This window comes from Solea solea, chromosome 17 (genome assembly GCF_958295425.1).
Source record: "Solea solea chromosome 17, fSolSol10.1, whole genome shotgun sequence".
Taxonomy (NCBI): Eukaryota; Metazoa; Chordata; class Actinopteri; order Pleuronectiformes; family Soleidae; genus Solea; species Solea solea.
Genome location: NC_081150.1, coordinates 8,840,637 through 8,857,378, shown reverse-complemented (window position 1 = coordinate 8,857,378; position 16,742 = coordinate 8,840,637). Strand labels below are relative to the sequence as shown.

Below are 16,742 nucleotides of genomic sequence, written 5' to 3'. Positions count from 1 at the left end.
AAACAAAACAAAACAAACAAAAACATAATTAAAGAATGTGTATGTGCTCATCTGGGAACCTTCCAGCACAGATGATTCACTGCATTAGGCTTCGTAAACCTACAGAAAGCTCAACAGCTGTCAGAAACACCAGCTATCATTGCTTTGAGGCATGAAACTGCATAGAGGGAAAATATGTATTCACTTGTAAGGAAAAAAAAAAAGCCATATATTGCAATATTCTGTCTTTTTTTCAGGAAGGAGACGTTATATTTATGCCATGAGAATACGCTTATCTCTTAAATTATCTAGAATGGCCGCACAGATTCCTGGGCTGAGGAGCTGCCAGCAGGTGGTTGCTTTCCTCACACTGAGGCTGAGAGCCTGGACTTTTGAAGAGAGGAAGCCATGATATCTCCTTACTTTGATGTTGTGGAGCTTATAAAAGGCTACTTCCTCGCCTTGATCAGCGGCATACTCTCTTATTAATTCAGTGAAATTTCATAACGCTTCGCACACTGTTGTGGGAAGGAAGGAGTCTGGCTGTCATGAGAGTGGGCTATCTGTAAATGTACCTGTGCTATACGCTATAAAACAAGTTCACAGATTACACAACGCCTAATCAACTATATACATTCAAAAGGACATTTATAACTAACAGTTTCCCTGCACTGCTGTGATATTTTACAATCAGTAGGATGATTACTGTTGCCTGGACACAAACTGCAGAGCATATTTCTGCATTTTCTTTGTGTGTTGTGACAACGTGGCCCATCCGCCCCCCTAAAGGATCAGCCTCAACTGTTCAGAGCTGGGTGGATTCACTATGGCTCCATTTCTGCCCCCCTTGGTTTAAGCCTTTGTTCATGTTACAGGTATACCAATGCATTCTTCTTGCCTTTACCCCCAACCCCCCCCCCCCCCTCCATGTCGATTACCGACATAATACGTTATAGTTTGCCTGTGTTGACTTAACCGTAATACATTTCTTGTTTACTTGAAATGCTGATGTGTGGTCCTCCCTTCTTTGTTATGCCACTGATTGAGCCAAGCATAACAAGCGGGGGCTCGTCCAATTTGGAGAGATGTCACCAATTTCTGCGCGTTTGAGTGGTGTAATTGTGTTGGGAGACCCGCGGTGTCTGTTACCATTATGTTTGAGATTAGCAGGTACAATTTGGGCCTGTTATTTACACCGCTAAACTGCGTATGAGCTGTTGCGGGGAGAACAGTGATTTTTTTTGGGTTATGTGGGAAAGATTTAAGCTGCATAGCTGTGTTATTTGTGCTGTGCGACTGTGCGAGCGCTCGTTGTATTCCCCAGATGGGCTGTAGCATCTATCACAGCTTCGTGGTGTAATTTTGTAATTTGTTAGATCGTAAAGTGATACAATCTACAAAAATATACAAGTGAAAATTAAAAAAAAAACAAAAAAAAACCACAGGCAACCAAACCTAATGAAACACGCCACAGAACCAATTTAAAAGATTCTCCGGAGGCCGCAGATCCCATTTCTAATGAATAAGAGACCTATAGGGTTGGAGCAACTACTTCAGAAGCACAATCACATTTTGATTTCTGTCTAGTCTATACAAATGGAAAGAGAAACCAGAGGTGACCTGTCAATGGTAACACTGGGAATGGAGACAGTAAACAAGCAATTAGAATTGGAGCAGATAAAGAAAGGCTATAAAGACGAGTCATTTTCATGTATGTCATACATGACATACAGTCACGTATGTAAACAAGTGGCAGTTGATGGTCTGTAAAACAGGGGCCCAGTTATTTATACATAAATTCTTACACAAATTCTGCAATCGAACAACGAGACGTGATAATTATGTAAAACCAAAATGCTGTAATAGCGTTTTTATTTACTATATCGTCAAGCAAATAACACACAATGACCAGCTATTTGTACAGACTTCCCTCGCAGGCTGAAAAGTGTCTCTGCAACGCTGGCAATCAAAAGCGGGTTCCCGCTGCCCCATTAACTCCCAGAGAAGCTAAGCTTCCGTGGAAGTATTCTGAAGCTGAACCTCAAGTGGTTGAAATGCAGAGGCTGCTACGGGAACACGAAAATCACATGAGACGATCCGTCAGCCGATTCTGAACGACCTAGTGACACGATCTAATCTGGAATATTGAAATGTAAATAAAACACAGTACATATGTGTCGCCGTTTAAGAGGAAGCTGAGCTTCCCTTTCTGTCTTAGATCAATCGCCACTAATGTAAACTGGCGTGAATGGTCACAGAGTAACCTTTGACACAGCTGCTAGTACCAGCCAGTTTGGCTTTAATATTTGGGAGGATGCTCCAAACAGGGCATTTCAGATTGATGATGCAGGTACAGTAACAGTAGTAGTAGTAGTAGTAGACTTATTTCTAATAGTACCTAAGACTATGGAACAGTAATTGGCCCCAAACGTGGACAATAACATCAATTCTGGATCCGTGTGTAAAAAAATGCTACATATCATTGAACAATGACATGAACACAGCATCTGCAGCTGCAGTTATTGGGTCCAGAGATGGACTGCACTGGGGGAATTTCAGGTTCCAGCCTTGTTCGTCTCTGGAGGTTGCCCATCATGAGCCGCTGGTGCTGCCCTGGGACATGTTTCAGTGAGAAATGCAAGGTTTGTAGCACACGCGTGCCTTGCATTTATCCATGGATGGAAAGGGGGAAAATAATTTCAAATTTGGCAAGCCACAGGAGCTACTTAGTCAAGCTGTAAAACAAATGGGCGTCCGCCAGTTCAAGGTGTAGACATGTTTTTGGACGTGACAAAGCTTCTGTGTGGCGATAATTGCGAAGCTGTGTCAAGCGGAAGAGAAGAAAGGAACCGTTTAAATTGTTAAGCACTTTCCAGGGGGAAAAAAAAGAACAAGCTGCAGATCCTGTGCTGCAACCCTGATTCCTAGTTTATGTCGAGACGCTCCTTAATGATTTCTTGTTTACTTAAATGGTTGTTGTGTAGACGTCGCCTCTCTATCACGCTCCTGAATGAGCTGGGCGTAACAGTGTAGATCTGGCATAGGAACGCTATGGGCTTCCTGCTGATTCATGCTGCAGTCAGGGAGTCTCAGCAGTGTTTCAGCAATGCATGACCCACTGAACACAAGAGGAGACGCAGTCCCCGGACCTTGTGAGCGGTCGTGGCGTCATTTAAAATTCTCATATGTTAATCATGAGACTTCTGGAGTACGCTGTGAGCACGAGGGAAACGAGATGCCAGGAAAAGGATTCTCCATCGTATTTTTTTCATACTATTTCATAGGAGAAGGGTCATGGTTCAAAAATGAGACCTACATTTTTTTTTACATCCCTCTACATCCTACACTATAGAGGGACACAACCTTAACCCTTAAGGCTTTAAAACAATTAGTTTTTTTTCTGTCTTATTATGTGTTGTTGAGTCAAAGTTTTGATTCATTTTATATCTCGCATTTTTAGTAGTGATATAATTGTGCAGAAGTCACAAAATTAGACCGCTTTTCTCTTCTTTTTGTTCATAAAAACGAGCCAAGTGAACTCTGAACAATGATGTATTTCCACATTTCACAACTTCAATCCATTTTAAACATTTTGAGTACTTTTTGCTCAGGCGTGTATAGTATAGAAAATGAAAGCCATTTTTCATCAGATTGCCTAGGTTGTGCTGAAAAATATAGCATATACTGTATGTTTTAACATATAGTGACGGAAAAAAGCAGCCAAAATGCTCTGTGTTCTAAGGGTTAAGTTTATATAGACTAAAAATACAGCATATGGTGCTGCAGTGCATTCGTTTTTGCAGACACTATCGACTTAGATTCACCAGTTCTAGTTGTCAAAGTAATCTCAAAGGTGAGTGTAGATCATTTACGTGTTTCAGGGTGGGCGCGAGACTCTGTCTGACACATGTGAATAGCCGCTAGCCGTACAGCAGATAACTGAAGACTGAAGATAATGAGGAATCTCCACAAGCAGACGCTGCCACACACACACGTGTGCACACATGCACGGAATAATTATCAGAGTAATTAGCTTCCTCAGCATCTTACAGTCTGCACTGGTCCTCAGTGAGTACTAGCTTCTTCACCCAGGGCACTTTCCTCTACTAAGCTCCCTGATTATGGTTTAGTCTCCCACATTACATTTGTGCACGGCGCCTTCCTCCACAGCCTCATTCAGAAAGTGAGCATCAGCAACGCAACGTTAACAATGGGTCGCGAAATAATGCTGGAGAAAATGATCTTTTTTGTTGTGTGAAAATGCTGCATGTGACTTGCTGTTACCACCGCATACATATTCATTAAGCATTATTATTTGCCTGAAACCTCAATTTGATCCCGATTTTTTTTCTTCTTAATATTTGTCCCGCGGAGGGAGGGAAGTGTGGGAATGACTCATGTGGCTTATTATCAATTATCTGTGTGAAGTGTGAATGTCGGCGTGGCACTTTTTATTTGCGTACCGGCAATTCTCACAAGACAAGACTGCTTAGGTTATTTATCCAATGCATTATCACCGCCCAGAATAATCATTTCTGAGAGTGCACTTACGTGAAGTTCACCCATTCTTGGCAGAGTCTAGTGTCTATCTCTAGTGTCTAAGAGTTTTTTTTGTTTTTTTTAGTAAACAAGAACAATCTATCTATCGGAAGTGTTTAAAAATTGTCACTTATGTTAACACATTTACCTTTGTGACACATTTGTGTCCTGGAGGAAGAGCATAATAACAGGGACTGGGTGCTTAATCATTGTTGGAAATGTTGGCAAAATGTAATTAACAGTTATTTCAATATGGACTAAATACTTACATAAATAGATGTTGTGTACACGTACGGACATCATCTTGTGTCTTTAATTGACTTAAATAAATCATAATTTAGTGTTTAATGCTTTAGTAACACAAACGACTTTGAATAAATATCGAATTGTGATTATTTGAACTGATATTGCGACTGTGATATGATTCACAATATCAGAGGGAATACATAATGACATAATTATTCTCATTTCCATTGAAATAACACATTTAAAATGATTACCATGTGATATTTGTGTACATCTGTTGTTTTCTTCAGTCTGTAGGATATAATGTGTATGGGTCAGGACAAAATTTGATCTAAAACAGTCGAGATTTTGATCAAATTTTGATTAATTGTTCAGCCCTACATGCCCCATGTATGTATAAGGGGATTGGCACTTTTGGTTAACATGTGTTGCCTAGTGATCCGCTTGCCTCTTGTTTAACGCATGATAACATTGACCCAGCTCCACTGCACAATTTGTGACACAATCTTAATAGTTTAGTAAATGGATGAGCAGATGCCTAGTTGATACTATATCAATGTTTAATTTGAGAGAATCTGTTAAAACCTGTGACCGCTTGATTTCAAATTTTACTCATAAACATGAAATATTCATAAGCCGAACTATCAAAGTTAAATCGCATCAAATGAAATTCAAAAGAGGCTACGATGACTCTTTCCAATTGAGCCCAACCCAATTTACATTAATGAAAAAAAGAGAGAGACTCTATGCTAATGTGGAATGACCAAAGTACATCAGTTTAAAAAAAAAAGGCACATAGGAACTAGGTAGATGTCAATTATTTACAAATAGAAGAAGAGGCAGTTTAAGTTTCATGTCGCCGCAAAGCAGGGGTACAAATTCTCATCTATAACCCCTGAAACTCAATTCGTCATGAATAACTCATGAAAGTGGCAAAAACACCGTGTTCTGAACTGTTCCTTGACTTTAACAATGGAATTATGTCATATTTAACTGTGACCTTGATGCACACGGAGGTTGTTTATCACATCAGGAGCCTTTAGAAACAGTCGCTGATTCTTTATCCAGTGCAATTTTACAGTTTTATATCGGCTGCTGCTCAGGAACAAAAAATAAATAAATAAATAAGCCCTCCGTCACTCTCAATCGTCATATCTGCTCCAAACAGGAAGGAAAGCAGGAAAACCTGTCTACTCTCAGCACTTCAAACATTTCCAGATCCAGTCTGCATTTATTACCTGTCAATACGTCTGTGTTGGTAAAGAGCATCCTCGATCCAGTGTTGAATAAGACATGCTTGGTTATTGATTCTCCCGCGTAATAGCTGCACTTTAGTGGAATAACAAACTGGCTCAGGTAAATGGGCTCATTCAAGTTAATCCTCACAGTCATGCGCTGCATTTAAAAGACAACAATCCCAGAATCGACATGTTGATTTGACTCATTTTCCTCATTTGTTGTTGTGGCAACAAATTCATTTCAAACTGTCAGAATGCTTAATGAAGACTGTTTTACACTAGAATTTGCGAGTATACCTGGGCTTTAACCGCGGGGAAGTTGCTAAAAATGAACACGATTAACACTAAACTAAATAAAACAAAAAAACAAAATGTTTCAGCAGTTTGAGACGATAACATATAAAATGTGTGCATACTCATTTAGGTGCATGTCTGTGAGTGTGTACTTACAGCTATCCTCCTCTTCAGAAATGAGCTTGACCACATAGCAGGCGTAGATAAACCCCACCAACTGGAGACAAAGAGAGGAGCAGAAACAAAGGAGAGATTATTAGCTCCGTGGAATAACACTGGTTCATAGATAGAGAGAGAGATACAAGAGAAGGACAGAGAGGGGGAAAGAGAGAGAGCATGGACACTGACCAATTAGTTGGAACAGACAGACAGGTGTTGGTGTAAGTGGAGCAGAACGGCAGTGTGGTATGTTGCTCCAAAATAGGCCACTTGAATCAGTGACTACGCACGTGCACTCACACACACTGGTTTCCATGACTTCAGAGGACTTTACAGTGACTCATATTCATTTCCTTACTCTAACTTTAACCATAACCCTAAAACCAGGTCTTAACCTTAAAAAAAAAAAGCAATTTTTAAGGGGTGTTAGAATGTGAAGACCAGCCAAAATGTCCTCACTTCCTTAGGTATAGGAAGTTGGTCCTGTAAACAGACTGAGGTCCCGACAATATGAGTAATACTTGAACCACACAGTATCCGGCCGCGGCGTAATCAATCCATACAAAAATCAAGCAAAGAATTGTCACAGCCTTCTCTCTCTGTGCTGTGGTGCTGTGGGTAAATAGACGACTGAGATTGTGATCAGTGAAAGTGGATTTTCACCTCCCTCTGCTGCGTTTGTTATGATGTCAGAGCAGGTATTTGTTGCAATTGTGAAAACAAAGGCCTCACACCACTGCCTACTCTCTGAGCGGCCTTTATAAGTGGTGGTTCACCTCACATTGCTCTACTCCATGGTCTCAAACACATATTTGAGCCCATTAAAAAACCTCCAAACAACGACGGATTCTTCTGTGTGCCGTAATAGTCCCACAAAACACATAGCGTTCAACATGTCTCCAGGTGTGTGTGTGTGTGTGTGATATTTAAACAGGGCCAGAGCAGTCCTCATTAGTAAAACACCTTTGCTCTCTGATCCTTTTTTCTCATTGACTATCTGTTTCCAAGGCAACTGGAGGTAGCTGATTGGATCAAAGATACAGGAACTTTAGGTTATAGTGAATTTATTACCCTGGAAAACAGAGATGGAGAGAGAAAAGAGAGGAAGACACAGACAAACAGGGATGGAGGTAGAGGTATGTGTGTGTGTGTGTGAGAGAGACAGAGAAATAGAGAGTGGCACTTTAAAACTAGAGAAGGCAATTTCTAAAGAGATTGCAGTGGGATTGCTGCCTTCTGCCCAAGCTGAAGCAAATCTGGCATGTTGCATTGAAATTGCCATGAATGTGAAGTAGAAATGGTGAGTTAAAGGTTTCTAATTGAATGTCTGAATGTTTAGAGAGAGGCTGAAAATTAGGGCAAAGTGAGGGATTGAGAGGAGGAAATAACATCCACAATCTAAGAACATCCCTTAGGGCTGTTGCGTTTATCAGGAAAAGGAACTGTGTGGCACATGACGACACATCGTATAACAACAGGTTCCCTGGCACAAACAATGGCCACACAGGTGTTTAAGTGTGTGACGAGCTAAAGTGCTGCGACAACGGCATCTACTCTACCACAATTTGACTGACTTTTGCTGGAAATGCATTCATCTTGTTTAATTCATCACAGCCCCAACATTCTATTGGTGACACTTTGTCTTGTATTACACGTATATTCACATACAGTCGTTGTTCTAACCTAGTGGTTAGATTTACAGCGATTGCTACTTGTCTTAAAAAACGACTCGAGACTCGCAATCAATAATGTCCTAAATGAGCCGAATATTTGCCGTCACTGTGTGTTTACATGTGTGCAGTCTAATCTGCTGATCTGACCCCGTCCACATGCCGATTAGTGTGATGTCATCCACTCTAAAAGAGAACCTTCTTTGAATTACACACCAATGTACAAACTCTAGGATACGCTCTGAAATATTCCAATTAGAAAAAGACAAGCCACGTTGTCCTAATTACATTGAACGCTTTGAAGTTTGAATTAAGATTTTGAAGTATATGGAACTAGTTAACTGACAGACAATAATGGAATAAGAGGAAGTAGAAAAAAGGTATAACCATGTAGTGGGGATTGTTTGCAGCACCAAATAAGGAGGTCTTACTGCTCAAATAAGTGCTGAATAAATGACACTGACTCTGTTAGTATTCTATGTGGACAGACACACACACACACACACTCGAGCATATAAACACAGCGAGCAGCAAATGTGAGCATTTGAGATTCAGTGTATATCCCAAGGTCCTGACCTCATTTAGTCTAAATAATGTTCTACTCCCAAAGCTCCCTTCTACTCTCCTCCACACTTTTTCCTCACACTGTCTCCCTCGCTCACCATTTCCTTCCAGCGTCCTACATCGCGTCCTTTGTTTCCTTCCCCATACATCACCGACTCCTTCCTCAGACATGCATGTATTTATGCTTCGTCTCTTAGTCATAACTATAAATAAAGTGTTGTTCTTGGTGGGGAGGGTGAATGTATCTAAAGATCAGCCAAATAATGGGAGCAGAAAATGCTGCCAGTTTCAGTGATGAGAAAATCAATTTTGATTAAAGCGGAGACTTTATGTGGCAGAAACGCCTTTGAAAATTGACCAGGAGTCAACAATGCTGATGAACCTTTCTGTCTCCCGAAATCTCAGTTGGCAGTGGATTGGACGGGAATTAAGCAGAATCCCTTTATTTTGATGTATTAGTTTGACCCGGCGCCGACCTCAACGTGGCCTCCCCGTCCTCTGCCACTCCAGCCGGAACGGTTTATCATTAGCATTCACTGTGAAGGAGACTTCAGATGTTGCAAAGTCAAAATGTTGTTCAAAAAAAGACTTCCAAGAGTTGGGAGACTTTTCTGTCACGCGGCGCTAAAGCGGAGATGGAGAGTCCATTCTGTCTGCTGCAGCCTCATTGCCTCTGAAAATGACTTTTGGGTGCAGTTTTGTTAGCGCCGCAGAACAAAGTGCAGAGAGCCGTGCCCACACTGCAATAAAGAACATCTGATCAGCTGTGACAGAGTGCGTCTCTATGCACATCAATATCCTGTTAATATTCTGTGTGTAAGCATAATATCCTGTTTACAATAACCTTGATTATATCCTCTCCCAATAACCAGGCTCCATCAATATTAACAATGTGCTTCACGCCGCGGTTCCGCGTTGGTTCGGCGCCCGCACTTACATTCAGACATTCCCATTCATCCTGCATCGTGAAAAGATTTGAGGCATTTGGAGTTTTTAAAAGACGCTGTATCACAAAAACCTCCAGGAACAAGTTCCGTGAGAAATAGGATGTTAGACCATAATACGTACAAACAAGCATCCACATGTCTTAGCCAACGGCATTGTTTTCAGATGACTCTGAGATTCCCCTTGGACGTAACTTCATTTATTTATTTTCTAGTCTATTTTACTCACAGGGACACATACACGAAAGCTTGCTGCAGACAGGTTTTTTTGTCTGGAAATAAGAAAACCAGAAAGGAAGAAGTGAGTTCTTTTCTTTATATATACATATATATATATATATATACATATATATGTATATATATACATATATATATACATATATATATATATATCGTGGTTCACGTTCAAGGAGAAATTTAAGTTGTGATAATAAACTGAAAAGCTTGGTAGTTTAAAAAGGATATGCCTTAGCTTTTGGTTGTATTTCACCATAGACTGTGCGTTAAAAGTGGACAGGAAACCAGTCTAAATTTCATCCACAGCTCCATCCATCCAAGTGCATTTTCATTTAGTAGTGTCCACACTACCCTGGCATTTTAGAGTCTCACACGCAGAGAAGTTTAAGCAACGCTGCTGACTGTGTTTTATTGTGATGTTTTACTGAACCTCCAGGAAACTATGACACAGTTAACCTGTGTTCACTTCATGATGGGTTCAATTTCAGTCTCACCTTGACGTCAATCTCATAAAAGGAATACTCCCTCTGACTCTGGTTGTCGTACTTTCTGAAACGAAGCGAGCGACTGCAGAGGAGAGTATTGACTTCCTGTTTACATGACCAGTGTACATGAATGGTCACATGATATAATAGGTGCTTGGGCCGGGTATCACAACTGATAATTGATTTATTTAATGTGATTCGACCCAAAATCGGTTGGTTCAATTAGTTACGAAAGAGATGTTCACAAAACTAATACTGCAAATTACACAAAGTGTGGATCTCTGTAACCTGCTGCTTCATTAAAAATATTCAATTTGACTTTTTTAACCACATCTGTTTACTCTGCACTGTCAAATTCATTTAAAGTGCATACAGGAAATGGCGTATATTAAAAGATAAATCTATACATTCATTTGATACAGCGCTGAAATGCATCTGAAAGGACCATTTTCAAATAGTATGATGTAGCCTATTTTTAATTAAGAGAGGGTTAAGAGTTACTGAACAATTAATGGCCACAGAAAAGTAGTAGCGACTAAAATAAATAAGATTTTCCTCAGTACTTATCCCTTGTTGTGCAGCTTTTGGTTCCTGCAGGCAGACTGAATTACAGTTTTCATCAGAAAGACAGCGGCTCCCTCGTCTTCTTTTTTTTTGTCAGGGGATTAGGTTTAACTAGTTACCATTGCAAAAAAGACAGAAGGCTGTTCCAGTGTGAAGAGAGGAAATTTAAATAGCAGCACTTCGGCGCGAACTCAGGCTGGAACTCTGACCTGACGAGCAATAATTTGTGTAACTTCTCCACTTCACCTCACAGAGGCATGCACCTAATGCACAACAGAAACCATTTGAAAGGTTATTACAGTGTCACACTCTATTCCAGGAGACTGGAAGGCAGTCTTTATGCCGACCCTTAAACATACCGCACAGTGGGTACTTGTTGCCATGGTAAACACAGTAAAATGTAGATATTTAAACACAACGGCAAACACCAACGGTGAGTGACTTTATCTTGAGAGAAGGCGAAAGGAGCAATGATATGGACAATCAGCTGTCAAATGTACATGTTCTTGTCTCCGTACCGTAATAGAAGACGGTAACATCTTTCGCTCCCTGAGAGACTGAACTGGATGTTCTGAACAAATATTTGAAATTATGATGACTGCAAATTGGACTCCTTGCACTGATGTTATAACCTCTAGTTTCTTCGCACTTTCGGCTTTTTATATTCTGAGGCATTGTGAGATGTTTTCAGGTTATAATATAGATTATTGGGTAGTGTCATCTTGGCTCCCATTTGTGTTTACATCAGATTAAAATCACGAGCATGCATCACACACACAGGGTAAAGGTATTATTTGGAAAGTTTGAAAAGATGAAGGGTTTGGTGTAAATAACACAAATCGGCTTCATAAATCCAGTGGTGTCAGGACACAGATTGATATCAAGAATTTACTGACATCTTGCAGGTATCGCTCTCTTAGAGATAAACCTGTGTCAGGAAATGTTTAAGAGGACCATAAAATGCAGGGCTACATTACCCAAGAAGAAAGGAGATGACATTAAACTGGAAAAAAAAAAAAAAAAGATAACTGAATCATCATTCTTTCTGAAAATAATCAAGTCCCAAACGCTCCCCGAGCAGAGATTCTGAGAACACCTGGAAGTTTTTGAAAGGAGCTCGGGGAGATATTAGTTGAATGTCAAACAGCTGGTGTTTGATAAGGAAGGCGGGAACCTGCGCTATATGCTCTGCATAGCCTGAGACCAGGAAGCCAGGGAGAGCATCATGGGAGGAGACCTTTTCGAAGAGCAAGGACAGATGCCAGGAGAAGGCAGCTATAGGTCAGTCACCCAGCGATGCAGATTTGTCCTCCACCAAGCAGGAAGGTGAGTTTGAATTTTGCCAAAACAATCACAGCGCAGAGTGCTGACGCTGTACTGAACAGTCTCCCTCAAGGTCTGTAAAACTTGTAAAGCTTAATCAGCTCACGCGCTGATATACGACCAACACTTCAGTCGATCATGGCGTCATTTAGGTCTGTAATGGATTCTGTCCCGCTGCCTCATTCTTTTGGCCCAGGAATTGTAGAGTTTTTTTTTTTTTGTGTCTGTCTCACAATCTTGCTTTGTATTATTAAATGCAATATCCCCAAAATCTAAATGTCTTCAAATGAAAGATTTACGGCGGCATAACTGTGCTGTGATGAAGGTGTTACATCTCGGTTCAAATCAATTTGGACGACCAGATTGAAGGATTGAGGGAGGGTATATCACCAAAAATGGAATGATATCGCTGTATAACCACCTGCAACTGTGAATCACTGGGTTTCATTTTTATAATAGCTCACAACAGACAATGCAAACACTTTTTATGTCACCTGAAGACCACACTTGGCAGGGGAGGAGTTAATCCACTGCTAAATGTAACTAAATCCTATGCACTGATCCTTCTGTGACCATCCTGCCGTTGCCGACAGGATTTGGCATGCGTACTTCTCATTACCGTAACTCCTAGACTGTTATTGTGATATCTAGAAAATTTTACAACTTTACAACGGCCTGAATATCACGATGGCCATAAGAGGGTTAAAGTCTTGTGTCTTGCTCCACTTTCTTGACTATGCTTTTTAATTATTTGTGGTGAAACTATTTTTGGACTGCACTGAAAAAAGCTCTAACGCTACATTCAATAATGTAGCGTTAGTAATGTATCACTTTCATCTGCATTTGTTTGCATCACAGCAATAATTTGCCATTTAGCTTTCTATGTTGCAAGAACTAATTCAAGACCCTCAGTGTTACCTGTCTTGATGGGGGGGGGATCCCAACAACACCACATCAATTCACTTTATAGGAAATGAATAGGAAAACAAACAATTTCATTTCTAACGATGAGAAGCCACCGTCATCCTTCTGACCATTGTAATAAGAAAGGCCTTGGTTTATACAGATCTAGGTCTAAATCTAACAGACCTGAAGGTGGACAGGTGTCTTTGGTTTGTACTTTTGATTGATCATATTTTACTAATGCCTCATTCTGTTGCATTAGTTACAAATGAAGTCATTAAATCAACAATATGACTGTGACGGGCCACACGGTTGGTGCAGTCTTTAGCACTCTAGCCATTGCAGCAAGGAGACCCAGCCTCTGGTTTCCTCCCACAGTCCAAAAACATGCAATATGGGGATTAGGGAAATTGGACACTCTAAATTGTCCATGGTTGAGAGTGTGAGAGTGAATGGTTGTTTGCCTCTATATGTGGCCCTGTGATGGACTGGCGATCTGTCCAGGGTGCACCCCACCTTTTGCCCTATGTCAGCTGAGATCGACACAGCCCCCCGCTGCGACCCTCCTGTGCGGGATAAAGGGGTAGAAGATGGATGGGTATGACTATGAGATGAAACCTTTGGTTATCTAAGAAAAGAGATCTACTTTTCAACTTTTCCCTGACAGCTGGTCACAGGGTGGTTTTGACAGAACTGTGTCGAAATTGTTGGATTTTCTGGCAGAAATATGTCAAGGACATGAGCCCAGTTGAAGCACAATGCCTTTGACTGTGCGCGTTGTAATGTTGTGTCATTTTTGTGCTCACTCTAGCACTCAGGACTCCGTCGTAGCTAATTATAATTTCCTTCATGTGAACCCATAACATTTCATTTTCAAGCTTATTTGAATGAGTGAGCACGGGAAGGCTGTGTATATTTTCTTTCCTACCCAAAAACAACAGTAGGTGATTTCACTGATTAGTTTTTACACTCAGGTTCAAGTCATGTTAATTACTTCAATTACTTGCTGCGCATGCAACACCACTAAGCAAGCAGGAGGCCCAATCATAGGTGATTTCTTTTGTGAAATACCATTTAATTATCCTACTATCTGCAGTATTAGCAGTAAGAAGAAAGCTGAGGGAAAAAAAAAACCCTGTAATTACAGAATTTGTTGCTCAATCACCGACACTGTCACAGTCTGGCAGTGATGCCATTAGCCTATGTCTCACTGAGGACTCCGGATCACTGTAGGTGACATCAGCGCACATAATCACACCGTGTTTCTAAAGACATAACAAAACAGCAAATAACACATTTGACTCAGTACAAGTGAGTGAATCAGCTCATTTATGATGTGAAATACATGAACCATGACCACTGCCTGCAGAAAAAAAGGTAATTTTCTCTGCAGATACATGTTAGAAATAGAAGAAATGGGAATAATTCACCGAGGTTGAGTGCAGTCAGAGCTATACTCATAACAACATATGAATCTTAAGCAGGAACAAAATCAGTCGGTTAGATTGTTAGACAGACAAAGTAGTCCCATCACAGTCCGACTGAGTGACCGCCCAGCCAAACTAAATCATGCTCTGCTGAAAACCTTGACAGCTGCATATGCCTCGGTGAATGTTCCGGCTTCACGGCACATCTTCATTTAAGGTAATTTCTCCTCAATCCCGTCCATCGCAGGGAGACAATCGGCAAAGCGCTCACACAACATGTCACGATTCCGCGTCTCCTCATTATTTACCGCAGCAATCAAATTACCGGCGACATGATGAGTGAAAAGACACACCACCGGCCACTTCACCGCCAAAACCCAACCCAACCGAACCCCTAACCCTCGCTCAGTCAGCCAGTCCACTGGTTGGACGTTTGTTATTAGGCGCCCTGACAGTGTTTCCACCAATTACAGTACACCAGCCAGCCAACCAGCCACAGCAGCAGCAGTCAGACTGTGGAGTGTGTGCTCATGGAGCATGACAGTGTTTCCACACACCAATTACAGCGTGACAGTGGTACAGCTGTGTGGTGGCTTGGCACTCAGCCACACCAGAAGTGCCACTATCGATTGGAAGAGAGAGCCAGAGATTGCGCGCGGAGAGCGAGCAGGAGAATGATGCCAAGTGAGAATGAGGGCATGGAGAATGAAAACTCTTAAAACTGAAACTCTCCCTCCTTCCGAAAAATGGTATAATAATGCGTGCAGTCGCAGGAAAGTGTCAGTTTGTTCATGTATTCATATGCATGTAGACGCTGGAGAAACAGAGCCAGCAGCACAAAGACGCCTGGGATGAAAGAAGCAGGACAGGCCTCCCTCATTCTCGCTGTTTATTTCCCTCTCTGCTGTCTCTTCTGATCCCGCTAATTATCGCAGTTTGACAGGGCAACAGAGGAAGAAACTCCGAGTGTGAGGGTAAGAGATGGGCAGAGCAAAACAAAGAGAACCAAATTGTTTTTTTTTGGAACAAAGAACTGCAACAGAAAGAGGGAAGGGAAAAGGACTAAATACTAAAATAGAGAGGAAGCGTCTCCAGCCCCATTCTATGCAAATGAGGCAAAGAGGTTATTAACTTAATGGAGCTGAGACGCTTCATTCTCCTCTCAAATAGAAACCACGACGTTGAACAAAGATTCAGAACTCTCTAACCAGATTGCAGGAGACAAAGAAGTTGGCGTGGTTGTGATACGCATTATAATAACATTAGTGACTATACTAACTGTATAGAACATCAGCTTAATTCATTCAAAGCACAGCAGAATTTAAACACAGCAGATTATTTCTGTCCACACAAAAACAGATTCGCAGAAACTCAAACACTGAAACAAAGCAGATTTGTTTTTAATTAATAACCAAATGTTACAAATCTAAAAACATTGGCTCAATATTTTGGGAAGCCATGGCTTTGTTGCTGAATATTAGATTGTGACATTATTCTCAATCATCTCTTGAATCTGTGGTTTCTGTCATCTCTTTGCTGCACGGCATTCTCTGTCTGTCAGTGAAATGCTGGGGTTTTAAAGAACCCGTTGTTAGTGTTTTGGTTGGATGTTGTTTCCAGATGTACAGAGTTCACAGAGAAAAAGTAGTTCATTTGGTTTTTGAAGAGTCTGGTATTTCTCTCAGTGGTTGGCGGAGAACAAAAATGACAATGAGGAGAGGGACATTATTTGTTTTGTGGGGAAGAGCCTTGAAGCCACATGAATGCTAATGCTGCCTGATATCTGTTAGATGTGTAAAAATCGATAGTAGATTTTTAATGGTCAACAGAATAAAGAGAGTCTGAGGCATTTAAAAGCCGATCAATTAAAAGCTTTTTACCCCCATTACCAAATGAAAATAAACACAAGACATTTTAAAAGGTCTATGCTAGTCTATGCCATAATATATCAACTATATTAAAATGGGATGGGAATCAGAATCAGGATCTGGTCAAAATCACTGGATCAAACAAATCAAATCCAAAAATTCTATATATCTCATACTTCACTATATCAATAATAATCAGCAAAATCATTTAAGCGGAGTCATATTTGGGCTGTTCATTTCTGTTTAATATTTGTTACACAGCTGGAGAATTATGTCTTTGAAATGACTCGGCACAAATGTGT

General features: G+C 40.8%; 1 protein-coding gene across 1 annotated transcript in view; it reads right to left on the bottom strand.

Annotated features, from left to right (window-relative positions):
- nkain2 (sodium/potassium transporting ATPase interacting 2) overlaps positions 1-16,742 on the bottom strand; it is an 84,675-nt gene that overhangs the window by 7,499 nt on the left and 60,434 nt on the right. Inside the window, exon 5 of the mRNA XM_058613924.1 lies at positions 6,453-6,513. Within this exon, the coding sequence (XP_058469907.1) occupies positions 6,453-6,513 (61 nt within the window). The remainder of the gene's footprint in view (positions 1-6,452; positions 6,514-16,742) is intronic.